The 16350-nt window shown below is 38.3% G+C and overlaps 1 protein-coding gene across 7 annotated transcripts in view; it reads right to left on the bottom strand.

Moving 5' to 3' along the window:
• Positions 1-13765, bottom strand: part of susd1 (sushi domain containing 1) — a 32198-nt gene extending 18433 nt beyond the window's left edge. For 2 of the 7 annotated variants that reach the window (XM_015361337.2, XM_015361346.2), the window contains exons 1-8: positions 13397-13765; positions 11581-11721; positions 10220-10375; positions 7843-7995; positions 4928-5104; positions 4581-4760; positions 3539-3718; positions 1065-1244 (exon numbers count right to left, since the gene is read on the bottom strand). In XM_015361337.2, coding sequence (XP_015216823.2) covers positions 1065-1244; positions 3539-3718; positions 4581-4760; positions 4928-5104; positions 7843-7995; positions 10220-10375; positions 11581-11721; positions 13397-13487 — 1258 coding nt within the window. In that variant the 5' untranslated portion in view covers positions 13488-13765. The remainder of the gene's footprint in view (positions 1-1064; positions 1245-3538; positions 3719-4580; positions 4761-4927; positions 5105-7842; positions 7996-10219; positions 10376-11580; positions 11722-13396) is intronic. The other 5 variants (XM_069187350.1, XM_069187349.1, XM_069187351.1 and 2 more) reach the window with 5 other exon arrangements.
• Between the last annotated feature and the right edge of the window lie 2585 nt (positions 13766-16350).

Raw genomic sequence — 16350 nt, 5'->3', positions numbered from 1 at the left:
CGTTCACACACAAAGATAAACACACTGAAAGACATGTAATGTAACAGTAGACACTATCATCAATATACAGTATCTTGCTTCCTTTACTTCAACCATTTATATACTTTGAAGGTTCAGCAGACATTTCTTAACATCGGTGCTATGTCATATAAACTCATATTAATTGATCAAATTAAGTTAATTGATTTAATACACTGATTTTTATCACTAGTCCTTGTTATTGACTCCCAACTTTTGGCAAGAGAAAAAATAATCACTAGTTTTAATGCAGGTGAATACCTACATAATGCACTGGGAGAACTAAATTACCACTAGGTTCAGTTTGTAATACAAGGGAACACACACTTCCGAATGTACTGTATACACAACACAACACTATACAGTGATAAGGTGAAACTGCACATGTTTTTAACAATCATTAGGTTCACCTAAAAAATAAATGTAGTGTGCTGTATAATGTTTTCTTCAGAATTAAGATTTATCTTAAAACCTCAAAGACCAAATTAAAAATAATGAGGAAGGATTTCAATATTGTTTAAAAAACTGGAAATGCATAATTAAATTCATAGACACTTTTTCTGAAACAGTTCCTTCCATCATCTGCGAGCTGCTGGTTATAGTCACAGTGGGAGCCTATACTGGTAGTTTAGACAGCACCCTCTTCTCATAGTCTGCCGCCTGGCCATGGAGAAAGGGGACAGTAGACAACTCCTATTCAAGGGAACAAATAGGTTTATTCAATGCTGAAAAGAGAAGAAAGAAAACACAATGCCGAAACGTTGTGTTTTCTTTCTTCTCTTTTCAGCATGGAACAAACGTTTTACTTGTTCCTTTGCAGCCTACATATGCTGCAGCTACCCACCTGCACTACTAACTCCTATTCAAGCTGGATAAGTTTGTCTTTGGGAGCAGCAGCAGGAGAAAATGCACTTGAACACAGGGGAACACTCAACTGCATGTAGACTGAATCCTGGTGCTGTGAGGCAGTAGTGCAAAACCCTTCGACACCATGCCACTTCTATAACCACTGGTGGTACACAATTCTGTTCAAAAACATACGCTACCTTTGCATTGTAATGATGCATTTGCCCAATAACCGCTGACAGTACAGACTGACGTGTTGCTTCCTCCTGCATTGTAAAACCCATCTTTACACTTGTAATAGACAATGCTTCCCATTTTTGTGCTGCTGGCCTTCAGAGAAGTAGTGTTTGGCAGCAAAGGGGGTTCTCCACAGTCCGTTTCTAAGTGGGAAATCAATACAGAATTGTCACGTGAGAATTGTCTTGTTTATAAACCTGTTCCCAGTTCATCTAACAAATGTGGAAAAAACAGTTCAGACTTTGTATCTGGTTTAGAATGTAGCAGAAATGTTGAATGAATCAACAGGTCCCAATTCTTTTGTTAATACTGACATTACCATATCATTAATGAGAACCTCGCTCTGCAGCAATGTTTTTCCACAGCAATTTACCCTGTGAAATCACAAAAACATACATCACACCTGAATGCACTGAACTTCACATTATGTAGAAAGCTACTGGATCATTGATTTAATACAGATTTTTTTTCCATATAGTTTTTAGTTAAAAGACCATTACAGTATGGTGCCATTTATCACTTTGGGTTAACTAGAGGAAAAACTGAAAAAAAACCTTCGATCCTGTAACTAGATGAACATGTCTTGTGGATAGAAAAGAGTAAATATAGCCAAATATAAAAATCAAAAATTAAAAGTTCAGATCCATGTCAGCTATATCTGGAAATGCTACATGATTTTCTGCAGCAATGAATATCAAATGACATCGACTCAATATCTGTCCTGAATCTGTGGACCTGTGGATGGATTTTCTCCTGTAGTCCCTGGGCTCTGTTACTCTTGGAGACTGTACTTCCTGATCTGCCAATCCTAAATCTCCCATGCTTTAGGCACTGAGTGTTGCTTCCAGAACCAGACACCTTTTCTTTGTTCTTCTGGAGGTTGTCTCTCTTCTCTTATCCCTTCCAGGATTATGGTTTTAAAATGTAGGTTTACCACTGGGGAGGTAATACAGGCAGGCCGTGCTCTCCAGTGGTGACATCTTCTGGCAGGCCCGTCTTTTGAAGGACTGCAGTAACAATGGGCTACATAGGCCATGAAGAGGGTTCTTTTAGTTGCAAATATGCTCATTGGGTGTCAATTACTTAAATATTTTACTCTTGAATGGTGAAATTCCATATGCTCACAGTGGTGTAATTATTGAGGATTGTGAATGCACAGGGCTTTTCATAGTCTTTTAGTTATAGAACTCACAAATAAAACCTACCATCTTTATTTATCCATACCGGGACATTCTTTTTGTATTTTAAATTGCTCAGCTGCTTGGGGTCACTAAGGTGTAGTCGCCTGAATTAAGAGGGGGGTCTGTCACACCACTCTCTCTGAAACTGCCTTTCTGTGGTCTTCCTTCCTTGTTGTTCCCTTGTAGCTTTCTCAGCTCATCAATTCATTTTTGATGAATGTTTCTTCACACATGACTACTGTTCCTCGTTTAGGTCAGCATCGATGTTGCATCAAACAAAGGCAACTCCTTCTTTTGTTCCTCTGTCCTGCTCATGGGGTGATATCCATATTGTATACTTGCTGACTATCATCTCCATTCATGACTGCTGTCTCTGTGGGCATTCCTCGATTACAGGGCAAATAGCCTACCACAGCCCTACCAAGCTAAAGCGGTACTTTATTTCCGAGATGGGTCTTCACAAATAGCTGTCTTCTCCTTTCAGTATTTCACAGCATTCAAAACTAAGTACCTTTCCTGGGTAAAGTTTGAAGCTGGCTGTTAACTTGGTTAAGTGCAAGCACTTATTTGTATACCTCCCAGGGAGCTATACCCCTGTGGCTAATTATGCATGACTATTCTTCAAATGCCTCCACATCCTCACCACAACATGGCAAAGCAAGGTAGTACAATAGTTTTGCAACATGTTTATTCAAGTCTTTCATTTGTCAAAACAGCATTCAATTTGTGTACTATATATGCAAATAACATTAAAGTTCTTTTCTAAAAAATGCTTGAAGAACACCTTTGGTTGAACCATAGATTGAAATTAACTATATCTTTACTTTTAGTGGCAAAAATATTTTAATGGGGACAGACATCCCTATATTCCTGTACTATCAATAGAGCAAAAACAAATAGAAGCCCTTGGATTTTGATATCTACTTATCACGATCAAAATCAATCAGTATACACACAAATATAGGGTAAGTCCAAAAAGGATGGAGTGCCTTACCAGAATGTCAGAACATTTACATTTAAAATCATTCCTTAATTGAACTCATTAAGCATAACAGGGAAATATTAAATATTAAATATGTTTTTCAACATTTGTTTGAAGTGTAACATTTTTTCAGGTCATTTTTAAAATACCCCATGAAACGTTTTCTGCATGACAGTTGTGAGAAGCTGAGGTGATGCCGAGATGAAGCGTGGAAAAACACAGGTAATGAAAGGAAGAAAGAGGTGCATGAAGTATCGAAAAATAAAGCCATTACCTTTACACAGCAAAGAGACATGTGTCCAATAACCATTAGCTGTGCAAACAGAGACACCTCTTCCTCCCACACTGTGAAATCCCTCTGTACAATTATAATACACCTCACTGCCCAGCCCTGAGTTTCCATGCCACAGCCTTGTAGTGTTTGGCACCACTGGGGGTTCGCTGCAATCAATCTCTATGGAGAAAATCAACACTGCGTTGTTATTCCCTGTTAAGGACATGGCTTTTCAAACCAGGTTTTCAATATTCTGAAACATATCCGTCAGTCAGAGAAAATGGAATCTCCAATTATTTTTGATTTTATACTAATCAAACATGGAATCAGAGATAGCTTACCATTGCAAACCCTGTACCAGACACAGGGTAATAAAGTCAACTGTGAACACTCAGTTAGCACCAATTGGAGAAATGGCAATCTCCGAATGGCATTGCTGAAAACTTGTAGATAGGTCCCATGCTTATTATATGGGAAGGCAACGAAACCTTGGCCTACAATGCCCATTACCCTTGGTTAATTGTGTGTTGCTCACTTGGGGGAATCCCAGTCACAATCTGAAAATGACTTACTGTAAACCAGGCTTGAGTCAGTAACTACTGGAATATAGCTCTAAAGTCACAAACACCTTTCGGAAATATCAGAATATGCCTATTGAACAAAATTAACCATTGCTACATAGTTTACCAAAATAGACTACAGTATGAGAGTTATTATTGTATTACCATGATGAAAGAAAGTCATAAGAAAGTAATTTATCAGGAACAAGGATTGGGGTTAAGTTGTGTTACCACTGAAGGTTAAATGGTGAAATACTTTGAGACTGTAGATTATTTGAGTTTTCATCAGAGTTTGTGGTACTGTATATGCCTACTGAAATAGTAATGTTTACAAACAGCATCCTCTATCAGAAGGCACAAGAGTTCTGCCTTTTTTATGTGAAGAATAAAAAAATAGGCAGTTAATTTCCTGCAGCATGTCACCAATTTGGGAACTTCAATAAAGGTTTTGAAAACATTAAATATCACCAAAAAATCATTACCTTTACATACTATAGAGGTATGGTTCCAATAACCGTTTAAGTCGCACACCAAAAAATTCCTTTCTCCTGCATTGTAAAATCCTTCGTCACATTCATAGTAAACCACACTGCCCAGTCTTGTGCTGCCGTTCCATAACTGAATTGCATGTGGCAGAACTGGAGGTTCACCACAGTCAATCTCTAGGAACAAAGCAATATGACACTTAGAACTGACACTTAGAATTTCAGCACAGAAACATCGATCATAGAAACATCGTCCTTTTGTCCAATGCAATTCACATCACAAATCGTATAACTTGGATAAGTTGTTGGAACAAAATGAAGAAGTATGACAAAATAATCATTACCTTTACATACTATAGAGGTATGGTTCCAATAACCATTGGTCGTACAAGCTGAGGCATACCTTCCTCCTGCATTGTAAAATCCTTCAACACACTTATAATACACCATGCTTCCCAGTCTTGTACTGTTCCATACCATAGAAGTATGAGGCAGAATTGGGGGATTGCCACAGTCAACCTCTATGAGTCAAAGAAATATGAAATTTAGCACAATTTCAACACATGGGAACTAACAAGTGGACACTGACCAACACATGTACTGTAAGAAGCTAGTGTACATGTGGCGTTACCTTCGTTGGGTTTTTTAAAGCTTTCCGAAAGGATTTCCATCAACAAGGTTTCACAGTCAACATTTGTTCTTTTAATGTATGGTATAAAGTGGTTTGGCAAATGACATGACATGACATGCTCATGGTTGGACACTCACAGCTAGCAAAACCTGCCATGAAGAACGAAGAAGGTTTGGTTGTTTGGAGGAGAGAATAGTATCTGCTTTTCGACTCTTGAGGATACGATGGACGTATCCTTAGTACTGCAGCAGAAATTGGCAAATCAAGTGCTCACAAGGCCAGAAGTTAGTTGAAATATTCAGAGTAAAGGCTTGAAAATCAGATTACCTTTATCTTTTCTACTAAACAAATATCTATTTGTTTTCAAATTGTGCAAATAAAAGCGCAGAATGCATAAAAAATAACAGACGACTGAAACCCTTGCACCAGAGTAACCCTTGCTTTTGATAAGTATAGCTTGAACCTGTAGATAAGAAATATGTATGTATTGTTTTTATTGAATATAAAGCTATGAGCTGTGAGGCAATGGAATCAGATGGAGCCACCGATCTTTGTTGCCACAATTTCACCTCAGGTTACAGAACAGAGCAGATATTTCAGATAGTGAGTTAAAGACTGACAGTACCATTAAGTCCACAATTCTAAATGCTTTTGACTGTTTATGTATTTGCATGCTGCAAACAATCATGGACACCTGAATCAGAACATTTGTTTCTGTGGCAGGTCGTCCTGTGGAAGATTTCCAAGAGCCTGCCATGGAAGGGGTGAGGGGATTTGGAAGGAGTGATCACTTCTGCCCATCGTAGTTGGAAAAGACCAACAAGCGGTTTGTCCTATGATTCACAAGGATTTCGGAGCAGTCACAGACCAGGGCATTTCTCTCACTGTGTGGTGCTATGGGAAAGAAGGGTCAAACAAGAGGCATGACTGTTTGTACACGTGCCTCTGGTGTATTGCTGCAGGTGGGGGCTGGCAGATCTGGCTACTGTGTCAGTTCAGACAGCCTCAAGCGCCTACAGGTCGTGATTGGCTACAAGGGGCTGCTGAACAGAAAAGATGAAAGGCTGGAGTGACAAGCCAGCCTAGAAAGGGGCTTCAATAACAGCACATCTGCCACTAGAGGCCACCAAAGCGCCTCTATGATCACTGGATGTTTCAGTGGGTGTCAATTTGTTAATTATTTACACTATTGATGATGGGTTGAAGAGCACATTGTTATGTGGATTTAAGTATTGGTGTGTTTTGTATATACTGTATAAAGGGTGTGCAGCAGTTGGGTTGTGTGGAAGAAGCAGGCTAAATAGCCTATGGAAAAGTCTGCTAGTTGTAAAACTCTGTACTAAAGCCTCCCATACTTTGACAGCCATCATGGGTTGTTATGTGTACAGATCCCTAGAGAATGGTCGGGTGTATTGCAGGAGGCTTTACAATGCAGAAATCAGACTCTGGCCTGGGGCTATTGCCCCTGACCTGCCTTGAGGGAATTTTAAACAGGCACCTGCTGTTGTATGCGACACCTCAGAAATAGCTGAAAGGTGGGCTAACATCAGGAATAGTAGTTCAACTAGCTAACTGCGTCGGCATGCGTATGCTGGAAAGGTTTAGTTTCTTTTCAGCATGGAATAAACCTTTACTTGTTGCTTTGCATCATCAGGAATAGCCACTGGACCATAAGTGGAATGCAGACTCTTAAACCTCCATTCATACTGATCACATGGTTGGACTCGGACTACAAAACGCTCTGTACCACTGTGGGAAATACACCTTTAGTGTTCTCCAGGAAACACCATTTTCGTTAAACTAAATTACTGGACTGTGTTGTGACTCCTTGCATCCCTACAACAACCTGTGAGAATACCACAGCGGCTGTACAGGTTATATCTTTATGGACAATCGTGAACATCTAGAGCAGTGCTTTCCAACACTGGGCTTCGGGGATCTAAGCCATTAGTTACTCATGTCAATTCACTCCTGTAATTTAATTGATCTCCCTATTTATCAACTATCTTCTTTTTTATCAGTTTTTGCACTTAATCCTTTAATTCAAAACTACCCAACATATTATCCAAGAATATTGGTCTTAAATTGAAAGAGACCTTTATTCAACCATTAATCAGGATATATTAAAGAAGTTTCCATTCTAATTGACCAGGTGCAGGTGAAAGAAAAACAAAAACTGTAAGGAAAAATACAAAACTATGGGGGACTATATACTGTAGGACATTAATTAATGATAGTATCAATAGATTGTTTCACAATAATAATGATTATTCAGATAAAAAGGCAAAATATTGCTTACTTTTTAACTAAAAGGTGAGACATTCAATATCACTTTTTAAGGTTTAAAGCTAAATTCCCATGTAATATGTTTATAAACGGCATTAATGAACATCTTTACATTGGAAAAAAATATAATTGCCGTATATTAAACATGTTCGCACACAAAGAGTGAAAAATCCAGTTTAACAGAACTTTACAAAATATTTTGGACCATCTACAGTACATCTCCATAGAGATGTAGTTTACTGCATTAGCTCAGCAGACCTTTTCCCTGCTAAAACATATACTGTACAGTATAGACCATCTTAAATGTGAATGTGACACATGAAATCCCTGCAGCCGGTTTACCTTCACAGAAAGCACCGTCTTTAGCTGGATGAAACGGCTCTGTTCCGTTTCGTATTTTGTATCCTTCCGAGCAGTTGCAGCTGAAACTTCCTGGCACGTTCCAGCACAGCCCTCCGTCTTTACAAATGCCTTCCACCTGACATTCATCAATATCTGAAACAAAGACAGGAAGAACAAGTGAACAGCAGGCCACAGGATGCACTGTCCTCCAGCTTACAGTATATTATTCTCTTCTCATTCATTACTTAACCCAAGGCACACAGTCCCCCTTGAAAATACTCTTGGGCCTGTAAACAGAGCATCCAAGACCACAATTGTCTGGAGGAAAGTATGAAAGGTTGATGTTGATAAGGTTAACAGAGAGATCAGGGCAAATGTGTGTGTGTCAGTTAAGTGACTAGACACCACAAGCATGCAAGCTCCCATCTCATACTAGCACTACACTCTCATAGTGCCCCTCTGCAAAATCTCCAGCACCAGAAGCAAAACCATAACTTTATCCTTCTCAACAGACAGTTACTGAAGCCACCTGCTAATAATACTTCTTCTGCTGAAGATGTGGGTCATGTGAAACAGAGAAGATCACATCAAGGACAGAGGTGACCAGAACTACAGCCAAAGCTCATGCTTTAGGGCTTTGATGCCGAATCTCCCTACATTAAATAACATTTCAAATCCTTACTGAGCCTGAATCACCTTTGTTGCTGCATTCCTATAACCCAACCCAAGTGGATTGAGCACGTAGATGGTGATGGATAGTTTATTTTTCACTAGTGATGCTACAAGCCCCAGTAATTGATGGCATACATACTGTAGGTGGACTGCCTGCATCCTGCTGTTTACCAGTTGATAACAAATATTCATAACAAAAGCAGACATCTCACTTAACTTCTTTCTTCATGAACAAATTACCTTAGTTACCTGTTGCAATGTTTTACCATAAATGCTACAAACTAAATAAATGATTATGTTACAACAGTCAAAAACTCAATTTTCTAATGTACAAATCTTATTGTTTTTGAAGAAACATGAATACCTCTATTTGCAGCAAGGACATTCTCAAGATCTCTACTGGATCATCCCCTCTCACATACAGTGAATTTATTAGTCAGAGGTAGTACAAATCACTATTAGAAAGTCTGGGGTTTTCTTCCTCAACCATTTCTATTGTTAGGGAGTAACAGGTTCATAAACCCTATCCAGGCTCTTCTATATGGAACTGGGTGAAATGAAAGTCAGACTACAATCTGTTGATAGGGATGACCCCTTTCACCTAAGACTTGGATTTCTCCATATTGTCATAGATACATTGTGTTGAACTCAAGTTTTAAATTCTAAAATTGTACGACTGTCAATTACGTGACATTGTGCCATGCCTGTACGGCATTGCATATGAATACTTTTTGTTGATCAAAAAAGATCATTCTATCTGTCACGGATGTCGGAAAGGACGAACCGTGGAATGGCAGGATAGCGTAAAAGACCCTATGCGTAGCGGCGAGATGGGGGTTAGCCCGGGATCAGCTGTTCAGGAAATGCCGTATAGAAACCTATGCCCTCAGGTAGCGGACGTGGGGCGACCTGGTGCTAAGCGGGTTTCAGGACATCTGAACGTCAATGCTGAACGAAGCAGAATAAGAGACCCGGAAATATATAGCCCCAGAGAGAGAGAGATACCAGAAGGAGAGACAAGCACAGGAAACAAGGGACAGGACAGAGTAGGAGCGCCCTCTGGCTGCAGAGGGCATGACACTGTCATGTTTAGTTTGTGTTATACACGAATTACTGTATTTTCAATACTTTGAAACTTTGGTTTACATTGAAGTGCAATGGTAAAATTGGGCTTTTAAGGTTGTTAATGTTTGAAATTGCATCTCTGTATGCTGACATACTGTAGGTTTCCAGAATATCCAAAGCAACCAAATAAGAGCATATACAACTCATTCTTTTCCATACTAAGCCACACACGCACAACAAAAAATTAAACAGTGTGTGGTGCATTTCAGTTGTAACATTCTACATTAATTTATTGCCCATGTGGGAAAATGTTTTTATAAACTGAAAACTTATTTATAAACTTCAAAACACCATTCTGTAGTAATAAAGTAAGTTGATTTTTTGCATGTTTTTCTTTTGATATACCTGTAATACCGTAGAAATCATTTTTCTTCTCACTAAGGTAATATGTACAGGTCCAAGCTTTTTCTTAGACAGTATAAGACACACTATGGTATATATGATCCATTTGTTATTGTTACCTTAATATATCCATTCAGAGACATCAGCAATGACAGGCAGTTACTGTATACAGTATATAACTGCTATATATACAGTATATAGACTGGTGTATATACTGTAACATTAAGTACAACTATACCTTGGCAAAAGGTTCCATCATTGGGAATGAACACAGGCATGTTGTTTGTAGGGCTGTAGCCATGCTGACACGTGCAGTAGAAGCTCCCATACGTGTTATGGCATACAGTGTGTTCGCCACAGATCTTGTGGGTTCCAATTTGGCATTCATCCTTATCTGTAAATACAAAACATCAGGTACAGTATGTGAACTAAGAGGATATCTAAAGATAGAACTGCCTTCCAGGGCAAATGTACTGATTGATGACAATATAACCATTAATCGTCACACAGCCCTAATATACCAGGATATTCTAGTTTGAGCCAGTATTTTAACATATCTTCCACTCTTGGTTGCCAACCCCTGTGGGACCCTAGATTTTGAGCTGGTGCCAAAACTGACTTTCTTAGTCAATATGTACCAATTGGAGATTCAAGGTGATACCAAGTAGTACCAGCATGCTTTCTTTCCGAATCATTCTGCCATTTCTATTAACACACCAGTCAGGTGCAGCAAAAATAATTGGATTGTTTCTCTCCTTTTTATTTGAGTAAAAAGTAATTTTCATTGTCATTATAACAGCTGTGTAAATACACACAATGTACTGTATATAGGAGTGCACAAAGCTATACTTATGAGATAGGGATCAATTTATGTTGATGGTCAGCAGGTAATTTCCATATCTGAGTCACTTCAACTAATTGGGTCGGATCCTGATTTCCTTGGTGTTGATTGGACTACAGATGGATGTAACTCTTCCCTCAAATGGGAACACAGATATTTACCTACAGCGATGATGGTGCCCACTTATACAACTGGGCTAAAGTACCTCATTCAAGCTACATTAGCAGTGTCTGCAGAGGGGAACCCATTTGAACCCACAACCCACCAGTTACGAGACCAGGGATTTATCCACTATGCTGCACTGTCAGAATGTTCATGCTAATGGAGATTTAATGTATTTCATTACTGACTTATACTTGTGCTCACCTACTGTTTTTGATTTACAGTAATACAGTAAACTCACACTTTCTCTGCAAAAGCTATTGTTTACTGTGCAGAACGTTTGCCTTATAGATGTTCTCTAGTTGGTTTTCAGTCATGCTAAAAACTGCATAGTGTGAGCATGAGAGAAGAGGAAGAAAGTCCCATCTTGTAGTTAGCAAGTTAATGTTTCATTTTATTTTCCCCAATACTTGTTCAATGAAAATGTTTTAAAAACCATTACACACAACTGACCTGGCTAAGACTTTTCTGAAGCAGAAAAGTTGCAAATGCTATCCTTTTTACTTTAGTGCAATTCAAACTGTTGAGGCTTATGGGTTTTACATTGCCATTTAAGTTTCTTAGTAAAAAGAGTACTGGACAGAAAAGATTCTTACCTATGCACTGTGTTCTTCCATTCCCCATAAAACCCCACAAGCAGTTGCACATTTTTCCACCAGTCCCATCTTTCCTGGGGTCACACGTGGCATTGATGTGGCAACTGCTGCATACATCCAGGGTGTCACTGGTTGCTACAGCTTCAGAAACAAGAAGAATGCTCTTCTTTATTTTGTTGTTTACGGTTTCTGTTCAGTTTGGTTCAAGGCCAATTAAATACACAGCTTCCATAGGATTTATGATTATGTAAAGTCAAATCAAGAGTAAACAGATTGAGACAAATGGTCTAGATTAGTGGCTCCCAAACTTGGTGTTGGACAAACATAGTTTGCTAGTTTTTGTTCCAGCTGAGTTCTCAATCACTGACTAATCGATTTTTGTTTTACTGTCTGAGGCATATTTGTAAATTTGCTTTGAGCTCTTTATATGGGGTTTGCAATTGGCATTAACCCTGTACCAATTTCTAGTTTCTGAACAGATCTCATTTTGGCTCGTTGCCTGAAATGTAACTAATTAGACCTCTGTTGTCAGCCCTGGTCTTGGGAGTTTTTAATGCAGCTGAGCGGTTTCCTTAAATTTAGTTTAAAAATTCACACGTTACTTGGTTGGAACCTTTACAAGTTTTCTTTACTCAGAGATTGGAGACATTAAAGTACAGTACTTATGAAATGCAATTGTTAAAAGACAACCTTCAACAAGTTTAGGATCTGAAAATAATTAAATAGTTCATATTAAGGTTCATTATCAAATAGTTAATTTTTTGGTCTATTCAGATTTCAATTATTTAACTGGGTGCTGAAGTCGAACAAATACCTGCATGTGTTCAGGTCCCCAGGACTATGACTGGGAACCGCTACAGAAGAACTGAAAGTCTACTGTAGGACTGTTTGATTCAGTGACATTTCCTATATTTCTTCACTATGAATTGATCACCTAGAAAGAGCTGTTTAGTCAGAAATAATGTTTTTTTATAAGAAATAAAATCGAAATAAATTAGCAATAAATGAATACGGAATATCTAACAACATATTGTCACACTCAAAAGAATTCTGTATCAAGTTGATAAAAAATTATGTATTGATGTATTGATATAACTATTACACGGGAAGTTTAGGAGCCTTACAAGGAATTTCCATAAAATTGCCATTTACAGTAATATTTTAATATGGATCTCCATAGAGCAGACATAAAAACTCCAGAATCATGATGCCACAACAAATTAAATTGAAGTCATATTTGACTCTTTCTGAATGGATTATGTGGGTATTTCACTTTTTAACAGTTTGCTACATTAATGTCACGTTTTCAGATTTTTATTTGAAAAACCTGAAATGTCAAATGTTTTGAAAAGGTTTTAAGCTTAGAATGGCAAAATGCTTCATTTTACTTGCAAATTTCAAAACCTTACTTTCCACGTTAAGCTAAGCCTGTGTTACGTAATACATTTTCTTTTTGGGCAGTGCTTGGGCATTTGAAGTTATCTACCAGAAAAAAACTTAAACTAGAAAATGCACTCCTTGGCTAACACTGCATTACTTTATTGTCCATGTGCTAACTATTGCTGTATCATGGTGAGATTTCCTTCATGGTGTTATTTTTCTCATCAAGTCTGAAATTAAATTAAAATAAGAAAGACCAGACTACATCTCAACAGAGAATGCAATATAAATGGTAAAAAGAAAAAAAACATATTTTGGTATGTATTTTCCAATTCAAATCTACAGCATCAAAAATTGATCAATACATGAATTGTACAAGTTCGCAATAATATCAGTTTCGGCTGGATGCCGAGATGTAGAGTAATGTAGGACTCACCGTCATAGATCTGTAGTTGAAGACAAGTGAGGAATAGTACAAAGGCAGTTGACAACATTGCAATTCTCCTGAGTGACATGATCAGACTCATCTCTTGACTTCTTTCAGCTTCTCTTGCAGGAAGACTCTTCCTTTTATCCACATCTCACCCCCTTTCCTGTCTGTAGACTCCTTGCCCCTGTCTAGCTTTGATAACCAGGATTGGGAACAGGCTGCCCACAGGTAGCTCCAGCAAACCGAAGTCCACGTCCTCTTGAAGAAAGTGCCAGTAATAAGTGGCTTTCGGGGGAAGTCGAAAACTTGCAGGTCAGAGGCACAGTATGCGTTGACACTTTCTAACTTCAGTGCTGCATGTGCACTCCCCCTCAACCCCCTCAGAAACTTCTGAGGTCACATCCACATGCGTAAACTGCATTTGTATGTTCTGATAAGAACTGATAAAGAGTTATATTTGGTCTGTCTGAGTGTGAAACATTTGCCTCTGCCTGTATATACTGTAGCTCAAGTAGGGAGCTGTGTCAGCATGCGTAGGCTGCAAAGGAACAAGTAATAGGTTTATTCCATGCTGAAAAGAAGAAAACTTTTCAGCTGTGGAGCCTTCTCCGGATGTCTCACACATCCAAAGAAGGCTCCACAGCCAAAATGTTGTTTCTTTTCTTCTCTTTTCAGCATGAAATAAACCTTTTGTTGTTACTTTGCAATATATACTGTAAGCCAGAATTCCATTTTTAACACTGAAGATTTCTTTTATGAACATTACGTATTTAATTTAATGAATGCACATCTAAGGGCATGCATCCGTGATTAGTAAATGCTTTAATGCCTATGTACAGTACTTAGTCTTTTGCAATTCTTCCAACTATTAATTGCTAATACACATTTAGCTAAGTGAGCTAAGGTAACTACAATATAAATGCTAACCTTAAAGAATACCATACTTTAATGCAATCTATTTAGTGAAAAACACCATGACAACGATTAATGCAAAGCTCGTTTTTTTATTCAGCTTTGAAAACACTTAAAAAGTAGAACCATAATCTCTGAAACAAAAAGTGACTTATTTCCTCTGTGAAGTCCTGAGGAATCTTTTAGATTGCAGTATTCTATGTATTTATTGAATAACAGACATGCTCTGTACTGTATATAGACTGTAAAAGAAATTGTTTTTTGCACAAGGTTTAAATGATTTAAAAATTGTGTGTGAAAATTGCACACAAATTCCTTCTTTTACTTCGTAGAAAAGTTATTTTTAACAGTTTTAAATGTGTAAAACCCAATTCAGCCTCCTCTGAGACTGATAACTTTTACAGTACATGTATACACACATTTTCTCACTGACTACAACGTTAGGAAATCCCAGCTATGACATGTTGAGCCAGTGCAAGCGTGAATAGGAAATGCCACCTATTTCAAATTCTTAAAAATGTGCAGGTCAGTTGCAACCCTTTCTTCCAAAATTTGATTCACCCAAGACTATGGAATTGAAGCGCTCCCTACAGCATTTTCACCAGCTTTCAGTAGGATTGAAACCAGTAGGTGTTCTGGTAAAGTGATGGACGTTCAGCTCACGCTCCTGAAGCCAACGAATCCAATTAGCTGGAGGTCTTAATGTTTTGGGCAGTGAATTATTATATATTTATTATCAACTGAAAGAAACATCTATTTATGTAATGTAAAGTGGTGGTTCTTCCTGATTGGCAGGCAAGTGAAGGTTCATTAAAAGTTTACTAAGATCGGCCTTTGTAGATCAGAGATTAGAACATTTTCACTGGGACAGCTCAAACGTCAGATATTTCTCGGGGAATAAAGCCCATCTGTTCTGGTAAAATGTAAGATGTATGATCTAACATTAATATCTCGAGGAGAAACTGACTTTCCTTCCTCAGAGCTACACTTAACACTGGTGTTCTAAATCCAGGACACCTCATGCAGGGATTCCTGTGAACAACTTCCTTGTTAATTTTGCCATACGACTCTGAAGGTCTCAGATAACCTTAGAAGGAAACACAGCTCACCTTGTCATTGTATGTTAGAAAAAAAACAAAGTAGACAAAACTTAGATATTAAATGTGTTTGATATAATATTGATAAATTCACCTTTGAGTTGTGACTGACTGACAGGCACTAATGAAAATCAAGAAAGAAAACCAAGCAGACAAACACACCCTTATTTATCAAGAGAGCAATGACTTGGTGCCACTGGTAGGCTGGAGCCTGGACTAAGCTATCACAGGTGGACGTGCCAGCAGCGGAGCCAAGTTCTTTTCGGTGATGGAGGTTTTCTGTAGACCGCCACGATAGATATCAGCAACCGTGGTGATTACATGTACAATTATACCCAAACTGAACACTTAACAGTGGGTCCAACTGAGATTATTGGGACAGGAGCCATTCCAGAACTTCATTTGCAGTGATCAATGCTTTCCTGACTGAATAGTGTTGGCAGTCTTGAGAGCTCACAAAGTACCAGCAAGATAACTTCTTTACACTGCATGTTCAACAGTGGCTTTCTTGCGAGATGAGAATGCAGCCGTTTTGCTGTGGATGCCCTGCTTTCTAACCTTCTTGGGCTCAGCTAGGATGATATGTCCAGCCTAGGGCACAGAGATCAGGAAACAATTGATTCTTTTTATCAGGCAGTTTCAATGGTCATATTTCAGGACTTTTAAAATAGATCAAAAATCCAGAAATCATTAGCTTTTGGTATATTTACACATAAGAAAAGAAAATACCTAAATCCAAACTGAGTGATTACTCTTTGCAATATTATATGACCAGGAATATCTATTTCCATTAAAAAGGCACAGTCAGAATTAGTGACAGTCACAAGGTGGTCTTTATCCCTGTGTGGGGGAATAAGATAGCAGCAGAAATTTATCACCCTGTTTACAAGATGTCGGGTAACACACCCACTGTCACTCCTACAAAGCTCCCACACTTTATTTTAACCAGGA

This window comes from Lepisosteus oculatus, chromosome 3 (assembly GCF_040954835.1).
Source record: "Lepisosteus oculatus isolate fLepOcu1 chromosome 3, fLepOcu1.hap2, whole genome shotgun sequence".
NCBI lineage: Eukaryota > Metazoa > Chordata > Actinopteri > Semionotiformes > Lepisosteidae > Lepisosteus > Lepisosteus oculatus.
This window is presented reverse-complemented; position numbering and strand designations above follow the sequence as displayed.